Below are 15,958 nucleotides of genomic sequence, written 5' to 3'. Positions count from 1 at the left end.
ACGTGTTCGATTAGAAAATTATTTAGCTATAAAATAAATTCTATTACAATGTTTGAAATTAACATGCTCGATTATATTTCGCAGAAATGTAAATTATTGTCACAATGATCACCGGTAATTAATTTTTATTTTCTTTATTAATTTAATTAATAAAAAATTGCCACATAAATTGTGAATAAAACTGTAATATGATTATCACAAATTTGTTCACAATTTACGTCAGACATTTGCATTGTAATAATATAACATATTTTTATATAGAATGATAGAATGTCTAGACAATATTTTTGTTACATTTTCCATAAAATGAAGAAGATATAACTTATTATTATTATTAATAAGAATGTAAATTCATTAATTAAAAACAACCTTATAAAGTTTAAATTCTAATTTCATTACGAATTATTTTACGTTGCGATTGATTTCTGAAAATATTGATATTTCCTTTAAACGTGTAACGGTAATAAATATTGTTACCACTATTGTTGTCGATGTGTAACAATCAACAAGATGAAATAGATCGAAACAAGTTTAAATTGGATGTTAGAATACCAATTATTTAAATCTTATTATATGGATGTACCATCGTTATTTCTTTAGCATAATCCCTCTTTCTTTTCATCATTAATTACTCAATAAGAAATGACGTGTTTTTGATTTTGTTTTCCATTGGTTATACATATAATCAACATTATTTTCTTTTTCATCTTCATAAATAATATAAACGAATTCAATATCTTTCTTTCAATGGCATAATTATTGAAATGTAGCATAATAATATTTACATTTAGTTTTTCGCGTATATATATATAATTTGCAAGACGAAAAATATTAAATATTTTTAACAATTTTTCTTCTATTAAATCTTTATTCTTTACCGTATTTTATAGAAACGGAAAGCTATCGTACAATAGCATAATTTATTGCTTACTGTAGCTTTCGATATGTGCAGTATTATTGAGGTAATGCGGTATATCGTATTTTAGACAGTTTTCAGTGATCCATCATAATTTTTTCAATCAAGTATAACATGTTTGTCTCGTTAATTTGAAACGATAATATAAATCGAATATAAAATCGAATATTTAAATTCATTATTTAATTTTAACGAGTTTTGTACATGGTAATATATGAAAATGAAAATATGCATTTGCACTATCTGTCAACTATAAATTAATAATTTGTTGTCTTTTAATTGAATAATTATTTTATAAAACAGCATTAGATGCCCACCATTTAATTCAGTAGCCAATGTTCATATTGTTTAAAAGAACAAGAATTTTATACCGCCCAAACTTTACTACAGAACAGTCTAAATAACCTCCAAAAGTGGTCAGTAAATACTGGATTCAAATTCTCGAGCTCTAAATCGGTAGTGATAACATTCAGTAAACGTAGACTCCACACCAACATTCATCTAAGCCTCAACGGACAAGAACTAAAAGAGACATCTACAATCAAGCTACTAGGCCTAACCTTCGATTCCCGACTAACGTAGAAACCGCACATAAATAAACTTAGATCGGAATGCTACCAACGTCTCAACATCCTAAAAACAATTGCAGCAAACAACTGGGGTGCAAATATGAACACCCTGTTACTAACATACAGAACAATAGTTAGAACTAAGATTGACTATGGATCTATCGTGTACAACTCTGCAAGCTATCAAACTCTAAAAAAAACTCGACTCTATACACCACCATGCAATTAGGAGAGCAGTGGGAGCATTTAGAACCAGCCCAATTATTGATATCCTGAGCGAAGCAATGGAAGTTCCTCTAAAAATCAGAAGAATGCATCTAAGCATCAAGTTTGCTGCTAAAATCTCTAGCACCCCTCAGAACCCTATATTGTTAAACACCTTTCGACAGAACGCAACAACCACCATACACCCGATGAAGAAAACCGCACTCCCATTCTATAATAGAATTTCCAATTATGAACACGATCTCAACACCAAAGTCATCTTGGCAACCCCAAGAAATATACCCAGTTTTCCGCCGTTTCTCCCTATAATCATAACCAACACCGATTTACGCAAACATGACAAAAAACAAACCAACCCTAATACATTTAAATCCCTGTTCCTTTCGATTCTCGAAACCATATCAAAATACCACAGTAGAAAATTCGCTATCTTCAGTGACTCCACAAATGATATCGCTTCAATACTAAACCAATGGACGAACAATACAACCATCCACGAATGCCAAAGCGCTTACATCGAATCATTAAAAAACAATAACTCAATTACAGTAATATGGGTCCCATCCCACACGGGAATTGAAATGAACGAGAGAGCGGACAAAGCTGCTAAGGAAGCAGCAAATTCGACACTCCCCTACCACAACACAAACCTACCACTCGATTCTCTACTTGTCCACCTAAAAAAAAAAAAAAAAATCAAACACATTTTTGGTACAACGAATAGAAAACCCTAGTAAAATCACGACTGCTAACCATCAAAAATGACTTCTACAAAAACATAATACCACCCATTTTAAAAAGACGTGACCAGTCATAATATCTAGAATAATAATCAGACATACAAGAATAACACAAACACATACTCACCAATAATGACCAACCACTGCGAACGGTGAAAGACGATCCTAACCTCATACTACAATGCGAAGTATATCTACCGCAAAGAAAACAACTTAGAGTCAAGCCCACCTAATGGACAGTGGATCATCATTAAGCCTGATACAATATCTGAAACTCACCAAGATCTATAACAACATATGAAAAATCCCTCCTTCTGATGTCGCTAATAACCTACGAAGTTGATGCGACATTAAATAACTGATTTAAAAAAAAAAAGAATTTTATATCGACTTAAAATTGAAAAATTTATATTATATTTAATTTATATTAATATTTATATTAATATTTTAAGGATATTTCTTAATATATTATTTAGAAATAATAATGTTTCTGTTCGAAAATTTCGAGATATTTAGTTTTAAAATTTTACTTTATTAAATTAAAGTTAATATTAAAATCGTAAAACCATAATATTAATATCATATTTTGTATGACATAATGCCAAATAAAACTTATTGTTAGTAACAAATGAAATGAGGGTAAAATACACACTAGTTTCGGTTCTAATATAAAATGGCATAATGATAAAAAATTATTTTTTTTCTATTTATTAGATTTCTTTTCTACGAATGTATATTATATATATATTCAAAAATATATATACATATATACGTATATGTACATGATAAATATTCAATTATATAAATTATATAAATATAAAATAATTATATAAGATTAAAATAATTGACAAATATTAATACATATTTTTAAAAAATATTCATACGTATACATTATATTACATTTTAATCATATTGATATTACTATGAAAAATTATGAGAGATTTACTAAATTTTAATTATACGAAAATACATCAAATACGGTAGTTTTAAATTTAATTAATAAACAAATATTTCAATAATTACATGATTCTGTGTCAATTATGTGTCAATTTTTATATGGAATAAAATTCAAAACAACATTTTTCTATTCATTTACAAGATATACTTTCTAATATTATTATCGTAAATATCTGTTGCTTTTGGAGACATAAATAAATTTTGATAACGGAAATTATTTAGTAGTCATAATATTAATTTTTTGTAAGTGGAAATTTCAATATCATCTTCATTTTTTTAAATGAAATAATATATGTTTTAAGAACAGAACATCTTTTATTAAAAAAAGAAGCATTAATCCGTGTATGTCGAAAAATTATCACTTAAGGAAATATTTTAATAATCTTAATTCTGCAAACTCTATCATATGAAGAACGAGAAAGAACAGGATGGTATTCTTTTGAACATACTGTCCTTATCTTTTCTGCATAAATTTTGTAAAATTAAAGTTATAATATCTCATAAATCATTAATTTTTTTACATACATATTTTTTATAGAAAATGTCGAATTGCATCAATTAATGAATCAAAAAATATATCATTCGATTTAAAAAACTGAAGATAATCTTGAAATCTCCGAAACCTTTCCATTTACAAAAAGATCGTTATTATCATTATTGTCAAAGATAATATTGTCATATTACGGTCTACTCTGTACTGAATAACGTTCGTTAGTAAAATTTTTTCATAGCTTGAAAAACAATAAAAATAAGAAATGATAAAATTACCTTTGAAATAATAAAATTGTATGATACAACATATATACTAGAAGACTTTCAACATCTTCTTTACATTGACATCTTTGAGCGAAGAAACTCGTAAATACAAGTTTTACTTTACTTTGATGTATATAAAAATGCACTATGTATATGCTAGCATCTTCTTAAACTTTAAATTCTTTATTTTCCTTTTTCGTTTTGAAATCGATAAACTAATGATTTTCAATGCACCTTTTTAAGAATAAATCAAAAATACTTCATGTTTTTGTCGACACATATATTTAATAGACAACTAAACGAAAAAAAGACTTCCATTTAATTTGTTATTTTTTAAATCTATTTATTACAATATAAATTTAGCGATTTATTGATATACATTTATATAGTCGATCCAAAAATTCTAAAAATATAATGAACTTTATATTTCCAAAAATTCTTCAATTAATATAAATTAAAAAACCTAAAAAAGAACTGCAACTTTAAAGAAATATTACTTTAATAGTCACTTGTGAGAGAAAGGTGATGGAAAAAGTGCAAAATGTATGTTCCAGATTCTAACTTACGCATTGAACAGAAGATAGTATTCGGTGAAATCTTCGGTAACAGTTGGTTGTTACATTCTTGGGAAAATTCTCAGAGATTCTTCAGCTAGACAAAGGAGGCATCATACCTGTGTACCGTTTACCGGAAGTTGGGAAGGGGATTGCGATAGCCGTTTATATACATCACTTTTCCTCGTGAATCGGTCTCTCAGAGGCGAGAACAAATCGGAACAATTCTCAGTGACGACATTCTACTTTTGTACAAGTTCGCCATCTTCGTCATTTGACGAACTTGTCTTCTGCACCTTTGTTCCATCACCAACAATAATGTTATGTATCCTGCGCATCTAACTGCTTGCGAGTTACTCACCGGATCTTTCGTAAAATCTTGGAAATTCTCATCTCGTCTCCTATCAACTTGTTAAGTTTCTCCTGGTGTCTCCTCTCCGTGAAACTGTTTCCGATAATTAAACACAACTATTTTAATAGCAGCAATAATATTTTAATAGCTGGATTAATTGTAATTTAATGAAAATATCAAATATTAATTTTTTTCCAAAATATTAAAATACCTAAAATACTTTTAAATTTTATTGATTTCATTTCGATAAAATTTAAAAGTATTTTAAATTGTTAAAACAAATATTTGCTGGATCATAATGTTATGACATTGATATGTTGTTGATATGTCAACATATATAAAAGTTATATATCAAATAAGCCGTCATGGACAAAATGAAATCCAGGATATTAGCTTAGAAAAAAGAACGAAAATCAAGAATGACAACGAAATTGCATTGGAGATCTCGTTCTCGAGAAGAGGATATTTAAATCAAGCACACATGTATGTGACTAATAATTGCGACATTTGTGACTCTTTTTATATATGTTACAATACGATACAATATCAATATATAAGGATAAGGATAAGTTAAATACAATAGAATGTTCATTGTCTGAACTAATTGGGAAACAAATCCGTTCGGATAAGCGATTTTTTGAATAATCAGTTTGAAAGAAAAATTTCATAAATCATTTCATAAATCAATTAAAAATTAAACAGCTTTAAAATGTAGCTGTTTATTATGTAAAAGAATACATGTCTAGTAATCAGTAGATGCTTTAAAACTTCTATTATCTCTTAATTTGATATGTAAATTAAAAGCTTTCTTCTGAATTAATACATTAATACATTAAGATTCATTCGTACACAGTTCGATTTAATTTATCATCGTTTTTTATTTTCAAGAAATGAAAATTCTTCTTATTACCGGTTATTTTAAAATTTCAATACTATTAATTCACTAGTTTTAACGTCGCTAATTGTAAATTTTTTAGTTAAATTAAACATTCAATAATATTTCATTTATCTTTTAATTTCAGTATTACTATTTTTCTTTTAATATTTAATTTGTTATAATTTGTTATAATGATGGTATAAATGAAAGTACGTAAGCAGTTCAGTTATTATTAGACGAAGCAAAATACATTGCTAGATATATAGTTTACGTATACATACATAATGAGGTTGTATTCGGATAATTGAAATTCGAATGATCGACGTTTTGAATAACCGATGTTATGTTATATGATCAATTAATTGTTCATATGAAAAAAATACTCAAAATACTGTTATAATATTTAATAGATAAATTTAAATATATATTTTTTTTTATTATTATTTATTTTTAAATTTGATTTTCTTCTTGTTGTGAACCATAGAATTTCCCCATTATTTGTGCTATTATTCAGACTACATCCAGTATAAAGTAAATAACTGTACAAATGCGAATAGACATCATCTTAAACATAATGTAAACATGCAAATAAAATATAAAAATACAATATGATCTAAAAAAAAAAGGAATTCTTTACCGAACTCAATGGTCTTGAAATATGTGTCGTGGCCATTGTTCTGAACAACTTTTTTCTAAACATGTTACCGCTACTCGCTATTAATTTAAAATATACGTAAAAAAACATTCGGCGAAATTTATAAAAACGTATTAGTTTGGTTAAAATTTTGAAGATAGCTTCATTCTACATAAAAACAATTTATGGAAAGGAATTTAAAAATAAAAATAAATAAACAATTATTTTGGTGCGTTTACACCATACAAATGAGTGCTCGTTCGCCCCCTACTCCGATCAAATTTGTGCTTATATTCATATCGTTATGTTCATAACGAGTATTAATGTAATAAATGAGAGCGAATTTGTTGAACATCTGAACAAACATTCATTCATTTGACGCACTATTTGGAATAGAGCAAATACAAACGACTCCACTGGTTTCAGCTGCTGGCCACTTTACGATTCTGGTCTAACTCAAACACGATCTATAAAATATATACAACATGTAGTATTGAAAGTATTTTTATGTACATATATTTGTATCGATGCAGGTTATCGACCGTCTAATCGGTTTATACCGAATGAAGATATCATCTGAGAAAAAATTGCAATATTTTCTAAATGATTAATTATATCCAAAAATGGATTATATCTTAATTATATCCAAAATTTAGACATAAGTTGAATAATTTCGAGAATGGGCATTAATTGATATAATGTACATATATCCATCCATAGAAGGCATTTGAAGATCAAGTTTATTTTTTTAAGCGAAATTGTATATTTTTTAATACTTTCGCTGCCACAGTGGTCCCATGGGACCGGTACTTGTCTTTTCATTTGGGCCATGGTAATCAGCGGTGACTACCATGAGTAAATTTTTAAAATCATTCATTTCAAGACAAATGACGTCGAATAAAAATTAGTGAATTATACCTAACCTCATTAATTAAAAAATGTGCCACTCGACAATAACAAATTGTGGAAAAAATATAAAATAGAAATAAAATGAAATTTAAAAGAAATTTTTTAGAAATGGAAATTAAAATTTTAAAAATAATATACCAATATTAAAATATACTGTAATGATGTGGGAAGAATAGCACTCCTACAAAATAGAAACTTCTCTTACAAGATTTTCTTGAAATAATATTTCCGCAAATACAATAGTTCAAGTAATAGCGTAGCATTATAATCTTACTTCTTTGACGGATAAGCACAGACTGTCTCTAAATTATTCGAAATTACCGTTTAAGCATCTTTTCTATCTCTCTCCATCATTTCTGAAATTTGTTGTAAAGATTAACTGCATCATGGGGACCAGTGAGAAAAATGTGCTATTAGCAAGAGTATGCTGTTACTTTGCGTATATTATATTGCGCAATTCTTTATCGTTATAGACTTGTTAAGATGAAATTTGTATTGTGGCCCCATAGTGCAAATTCAAAAATTCGCGTGGCAGTCAACGTATATTCATACCGAAGTATAAAAAAAAGTAATAATTTACTTATAAAAAAAGGTATTAATTTGTTTAATACTATTTATATCGAAAAACCTTTAGTTCAAAAGTATATATTAAAATATTATGTATAAAGTGTGTATGTAAGTAGGCATATTAACACCAATGTAATGATATTTCTATATTCTTCGACAATTCGCTAATGCATATCTTTAGTAGTTGTTAGTACATGGACGTTGAAAGATAGTAATTATAACAATTAATGCCCTTCTTGAAACCATTCAACTTTTATCTAAAACATTTGAATGTAATTAATTGTTTTTAAAATATTTCAGTTTCTAGTCTCTTAGGTATATTCACCTGACATATTCTAATTGAAAAACGCATTCTAGAATGTTCCTTTTAAAGAAAAATATCGGTATTGGCATTTGTTTGAGTAATGAAAGCTAGCAGTTAACGCTACCATAATTTTCACAATAATTTACAAAAATAAATGATTTTACGCACATTCGTAATCGGCTAAGTATGAAATGCTGAAAGTTTGAACGTTGATAGTTATACTGCTATTTATTAGATGTGTGCGATCGGGTCGAATTCTTGAAAGTACAGATGTGCGAGAATCCGAAAATTTCGGGTATCCGATACTCAGATCGGATCATGAATTGTCGATTCCATTCTGATATTTTTAAGTTTTCATACATCTCTATAAAAAATTCCAAAACAATCGGCAAGATCGGCATTCAACGTGTAAATGAATAAGTTGTCTGCGGCATCAAAAAAAGGAAACATGTCATTTATTAAAGTATAACATTTTATTATAAATCGAAGTATGATATTCCATTATAAATCAAAGAATCATTGAAATCGATGACACTTGCTCTTTAAAAAGTATAAAATCTATGGATCAATAAGATAACATCCAAAAGAATTTCTCGAGATTACATGATTATAACAATACCATTATGAATGTCATTGAATGTCGATTTTTTTATACGTCATAAGATTATCGAAAAAAATATAGAGCTCCGTTTAAAAAGTTAACCAATGTTCTTGAAATCTTGCAAAAATGACGTTGAGAACGAATCGATTCCTCGTCAAACGTACCCTCTCGAAACAATGTAACTTTGTCAAACATTTCTTGTATAAAATTTAAAATAAAAAAATTATTTAAATGCTCCTCTAATATACTACTTTGTATATTTACATTTATATTTATATTATACAAGATGTACAGAAAGCTTTATATTATAAATTATTTAGAAAAAAGAAAGTAATGTTATATTATACAGACATAGAATTTATTATATAAAAATCAGCCGATACAGATTAACTAAAAGGCAAGTTTAAATTTTCCATTATGAAGAAAAAATTCAGAATTTATTTTCGTTAATTATTTTATAATGCTTTTGAAGATGATAATTATATTTACCATTTTCTTAGTATTTTTTTTTTTAATTTTTCACTTTGTGAAAACGATGAAATGCAAAAATTTTACATAATTTTACATAATTTTGCATAACTCGTAATTGAACTCGTTTCATGGACAACGAACTTATCCAGGATTTTTTTGTTTCTTTCCTGTGTTCATCCTGACAAATTATCTACAAACATAAGCATCTACAGAATTATTCATAAATAATGTACGCTACTCAGCGATAATAATTAGCTGTGTGCCTTTTTTGTGCAATAACTCTCATTTTATCACGCTTGCTTTCTTCTGGCTAACGCGATGCAATGCGATGCGATTTCAGACGAGTTTAGTTCAGTGATCTCTTTAGATGCATTATTATATGCATGCAGAAAATGGCTTGATCGCGAGTGGTATCGTGAACTTCCAGATTTTATTTAGAAAAATCGAATAGATACCGTGAAACTGAAATCGGACAGGCTTTGCAGTGTTTACGATGAGAAATGGTTGAAAATGAAAAAGCCGCGTCCTAATACGCATCGGCCAATCTTGTTTCCATTCTGACATCTTATCCAATTTACATATTTATGGTAATGTAATCGCTTTGTCAGATGTATACGATCGTTTGTTTCAACTTACTGGTTGCAGTTCAATTCTCTTATTTTTCGCGAGACTTCATAAGATGAGTTTAAAGGATTATAAAATTCTATAGAATTTATTGTTTGAAAAAATTAATCAGACACTTTGATCGTTTGAATAAGGAACTATTTTATACATTAATAAATAATATTGTATAGATAATTGTTATATACACATATTATATATGAAATATTATGTGACTTCTTCAAAATATATCATAGTATTAAATTTAGAAAATTGTTGATTGCAATATTAATTATTATTATTAGTTATAATATTATCAAAGTAGTCGAAACAAATAATTAAAAGCAAAGGCAAAAATAAGAGTAAAAGTTAACGATAAAAATTGTTTCACTATAGATTGAACGTGAAGTTGTTTTGTCATCGGGAGACAAAAATTCCAAGATTCCCATTCTTCACGAGTACAAACAAAGAACTGCCGGAAGAGTCGCAATTGCACCGGATGCACCGATCAAACAACAGGCTTGGGTTCAAGAGGTGAGCTAATTCTTTTGTTAATCTTCCTTAAGACACTCAAATTTCTTATTATATTATAATTAACCGTTAGTTCTACATATAACAACATAAATATTGTTTATTTATTAACATGCACTATAGCACAATGTGAATTAAGTTAAGTATTAAATACATAAGTAATTTTAAATTGTGGTTTTATACTCCTTAATTACTAAATTATAATTTATAATTTGAATAAAACTCTCTTAGCATCATAGTTTAAAATAATTAATCATTTTTACAAGGTTTGAAAACAAGATTTGTCTTTTTTAATAGAATATTATAAATATAGACCTCGATGTTTATATTTAGAAAATGTCAGCTGATAGTATGAAAATAGATACAAGAAAAAAGTGAATGAATGTCTATTCGCATAGATGATCATTACGAAATCTTTTAATTGATCAGCGATTGACTCACGCAAGTGCAATTCTAGTGAACTATAGTGGTCGGACACCTACGTAAATTGCTTGAGATAAGAGTAGGTGTTGGTAATGCACGTGCTATGATGATTCGATCATAGGATAAAAATGAATGTGAACACACATGTACAATGTGTACAATGTGTACAATGTATAAATAATGTGAAAAATTATCTTTGATCTATATTCACAATGTCACGATGTTTTCTATACAGCTGATGTTTAAATTGTTTTATATGTGTTATATTATATTGTGCGAATAATTATAATTAATAATTGTATGAATAATTAAAATATTTGTTTGTATTAATATTAGAACCTAAGTGATCATATTGTTCACGTTCTGTTTCCTTTGATTTGTTTCTAGCATGGTAAACAATTATTATATGGAAGGCTCAGAAGCCAATAATTAAAAATAATATGCCATACAAACATACTTTCATTGTCAAAATCGACAGTCAATGGAACAGTTTAGTTATAATGATTACATTATAATAATTAAACTCTTCCACCAATTAAAGAAGTATTTACATAGTGCAAGTTATTTTTAACGAAAAGCGACTTACACTGAGTCCTATAGAATGTAATACAAAACTTTGAACAAAAGATTGAAAATTTGCGTAATCATAGGATTTAATGTTTTTTCGTCATGATATTATTAATATTGATATTACATATTTTTTAGTTCACTATAGCTATCAGAGCTATTGTTTTTGATGACGTAGGTGTTTTGGGTTATGTTGCAAATCTATTATTTATGTACTTCTCTTAATTCGTACATAAATCTTTTTGTCTGTTTAGCTGTCACAGTTTAGAAGACATTCGTAGATATAGAAGTAGGAGATATTCATACGTATTATTATTATTGTTATTATTATTATTAATATTAGTATTATTGTTATGATTTTTTTATTAATTATTTTATTAGTTATATTTTATTATTTGTTAACATCTTGCATGTGAAGCTTTTGATGGTTAGAAAGTTCATATTTTTTTTAAATTTAATACGGTGTAATCCTTAACATTGTAGCTGTGCAGCAAGTCAGAAAATCTTTTTTCGTATGCGCAAAGCGTGTGATGAAGCCCTACGAACAAAACTCCACTCCATTCTCTTTTTCCTGCCTCTCTCTTTTTTTATTCTTTTGATTGTCAGTGTCAGTTGTTATTCCAACCGCATGCCTGCCTAAGAACCAAAAGATTCAGTCCGACAACTTTGAAATTCTTTCTGTGGTTTAAACGGATACGTTCCATTAGCCGCCCACTGTTCTCTTCAATAGAGAATTGTTTTCGGTAGATTCTGACAAATTGCGTCGAGAGAAATTGCACGCCTTCCCCTTTGCTGAGGAATGTTTTGTTTCAGTGGAATATTCAGTAAGATAAATAGTCGGCATAGCTTCCGATCGTCAGTTTGGTATCGATAACTAATAACTATTAACTCGATAGCTAACAGTTACATCCTTATCATAAAAATAACTAAAAAATAATTACTTTATTATTACTTTGCTTTAAGATCACGTATGTATGTCGATTACAAATTTATTTTGTTTGTATAATCATTAAACATTTATTTATAATAATTAAACAAAGAAATTAAAATGTATGTTGTAAAATGTAGTATTAGTTGATAATGCAATGAATGAGTGACGCAATAAAAATTCAAACGAGAATGGAAAAGATTCTTATTATCTTTAAAACGATACTGTTAAAACGAAATTAACTAATTCCTAGCATCATGATACCCTATTAAAACCACAGTAATTCCACATGCTCTCAAACTAAAAAGTCCAAAATTGTAGCATTTAAGCTGGATAATTTAATAATGAATCGCATACTTTTTCTTCCATTGTATTACATACGTATTGATTTATTACTTATTCGTGTCTTGTAGTAAAAATTTCAGGTGTTTCCCAATCATTTTATCCATCGCTACCAGAACTTTTCTCTGATACTAGTTGCACTAAACTCCAAGCTTGACAATCGTACATGGCTACAAATAAATTGATGCTTTGGTATAAAATAATATAATTTATTAGCTTATTAGTGTTCATTGTTCGGTATTAGGCGTTTAGACATTTACCGCTATTTGTATGTCGTATAGTAACTATCAATCGCGAATATCAGGCAATTTGATTAAATTTATTTATTCGAGAATATTTAAATAAAAATCCAATATACAATAGGTATATAAGAGTCACGGCTAAATTTATAATAAAAAAATAATCTTTAATATCATCAAAAATATTTTTGTAATACTTTAAATACACAAAAACTTATGTAAACTTAGTGATATTTTATATATGGTTAATTTTGAGTGACAGAAAGAGCACTTTTGCAATTTTGAATAACCATTTAAAAATATTTATTTAAATTATTATCAAATGCTACACAACTTTTAGCTGAATTATTAATATCTTAATTATTTTTTTATCTCAATTATTATTCATATTTCTTAAGTGTTCATCGGAATTACTATTTTTATAAAAAAAATGCCGGTCTTCTAAAAATTAATCTTATAGAGAAAATTATGAAGAAATCTTATAAAAGACCTTTTAGAAGAAAATTTCATTAAATGAAGAAATAAAGAAATTAAATACAGAAATAGAGAAATTATATATTTTATATATATTTCTTTTAATCCAAATTCAGAATCGTGAATTGGCACTAACGAAATGTACGAATTTCGTGAATACAAAACAATTGTAAATTGATGAAGAATAGCTTGAAACATGAAAAAAGATCAATGTGCCTAAACAATTTTTCAGGCAACTCAGATGCAAGAAGTGAGACAAGAGGGTCAAACAAGGAGTTATCAATCACCAGAGTCTTATGTGTAAATATCTCTTTCTATTGCACTGCACTCAGTGAATCCGAAAATTGATTTTCAAGATAAAGTCACAATTTCTTTAAAGGTCGACATCAGCTGCATCGCTGTTAAGAACAGCCAAAATCGATGAAGAGAAGAGCAAATCCATTTCAAAGACTTATCATACGATTAAGGATATGATATCAAGCCGTTTTGGACAGAGTCGTAAGGACGTTGAACCAGAACCGGAAGCGAGCTTGAACAATGTTACAGATGAATTGAGAAAATCAAGCAAGAGTATCGATGAAGAAGAGACGAAGAAAAGGGAAGGGATTTATGGGAAACCACGAGCACAGGAACCTCCTATTAATATGCAACAATATCCAAAAAATGCTTGTGGTTAGTTCTGTACACATATGCTTACGTACAAAATATCCTATTAATCTATTGGCTTGTGATTTGTTAGATATACAGAATGTAATAGAAGAAATTTAACATTGCTGATGTTCTGTTGCTTGATTTTAATTTGTACATTTCTGAAAAAACTCTCGTACTATATTTCCACAAATCGACTAGTGTCTAGATTAAAGAACCATCTATCTGTATGTAAAATGAAAATAGAAGTGCATAGAAGGTCTTTCAGTTGACCAACGAGAAAATCGCCTTTTCTAATCTCGAAACATGCTATCAGTTTTCGATATCAAGTATCATATGTAATATATGTACATGATTTTTACATATATGTACTATATAGCTAAGTATAATTAATTTTGGGGTATAGATCAATGCCTATAAAAAAATTTAAAAAAATTAACTACTATTAAATTTTTTTAATTTCGTAATTACAATTACATAAATTTTTAAATTTAAATATTTTTCAATATATATTTTTTTGAATATAAAAACTACTCTTATGTAAAAATGGTTAAAATATGTTACTACTTTGGTTAGTAGGTTGAAAACTAACCAACCACTGAATTGGAAATTCAAAATCCTTTACCTGTAGCTAATAGGGTTGTGGCAGACTTCTTTATCAGAGTGAAATCATTCAGCTATGTTACCTTTTTGATTAATTTTTTAGCGGTTCTTACATTTGCAAGAAATTTTTGAAATAAAGTAGCTACAAACACTATCTACGAAACGTAATAGAAATTCTTCTGAATTAAAAGTATAAAGAATGTAACTAAAATCGAGTTTATTCGAAATCATCCATTTACAACGTGATAAATACAATAACATTTATATAGCGCTTGAACCTGGTTTAGGTCAGTATGGACACTCATATAGTTACCTGAGCAATCAACAGAACGTACCACTTCCTGGACAACTTCAGCCTACATCTCAGATTCAACCCAATTTACCAGGTCAAAGTGCTCAGCTTCACGTAACACATCACACTCCACCTGCAGGAGTTCAAACAGTTCATCAAACTCAAATTCCTGGATTTGGCCAATCAGCAACAGCTGGCCAACAGGTGCAAAGTGTTGCGAGAGAATATGTTGTTCAGGGACCATCTGGATTGCCGAGTCAGCAATTGCATCAAGGACTTCATCAGAATCCTCAGAATCAGGTAATCTTTGATTTTCTTCCGCACTTTATAGATCGCCTTTTAATGCACTTTCATTTCAAACAATTTTAAATTATTTGTCCGAGTCAAAAGTTTCATCGATGAATGTAAACCTAGAAAATAAACGTGAAAGTATTAGTTTCGCAATTTAATTTTATTAAATGAACAATAAATTGATACTTTCTTCTAAATCAGTTATTTATAACATATACGTATGTACATATATATAAATTAAGTGGCGAAATTATTACGACAAATTGTAAGAATAATAATTATTATTTTTCCTACATTCGTTGGAAATGTAAAAATTTCAAGTAAATGAATACTCGTTTCATATGTATTTAATATGGGATATCTTACTAAGAATATATTTCGTTAATAAAATAATCAGTTTTATATAACATTATAATATTAATTATAACGCATAATATATAGTTATTAACTATAACATTATAGTATTAGCGTTTAATAAATTGAAAGATATTAATTTATTTTTTGACAGCTTTTCATTCCATTTTATCAATTTATGATATAGTTTTTAAATGATTTTTATTTTTAATCGCTTTCATATTTTTATATATT

The 15,958-nt window shown here is 27.9% G+C and overlaps 1 protein-coding gene across 5 annotated transcripts in view; it reads left to right on the top strand.

Moving 5' to 3' along the window:
• Nucleotides 1–15,958, top strand: part of LOC122533948 — a 112,046-nt gene that overhangs the window by 84,871 nt on the left and 11,217 nt on the right. For all 5 annotated transcript variants that reach the window (XM_043664135.1, XM_043664138.1, XM_043664136.1 and 2 more), the window contains 4 exons: nt 10,429–10,566; nt 13,769–13,836; nt 13,916–14,208; nt 15,075–15,379. In XM_043664135.1, coding sequence (XP_043520070.1) covers nt 10,429–10,566; nt 13,769–13,836; nt 13,916–14,208; nt 15,075–15,379 — 804 coding nt within the window. The remainder of the gene's footprint in view (nt 1–10,428; nt 10,567–13,768; nt 13,837–13,915; nt 14,209–15,074; nt 15,380–15,958) is intronic.

This window comes from Frieseomelitta varia, unplaced genomic scaffold (assembly GCF_011392965.1).
Source record: "Frieseomelitta varia isolate USP_RPSP 00005682 unplaced genomic scaffold, Fvar_1.2 scaffold_563, whole genome shotgun sequence".
Classification (NCBI taxonomy): domain Eukaryota; kingdom Metazoa; phylum Arthropoda; class Insecta; order Hymenoptera; family Apidae; genus Frieseomelitta; species Frieseomelitta varia.
Note: the sequence above shows the minus strand (reverse complement) of the source record. Positions and strands in the feature narration are given on the sequence as shown.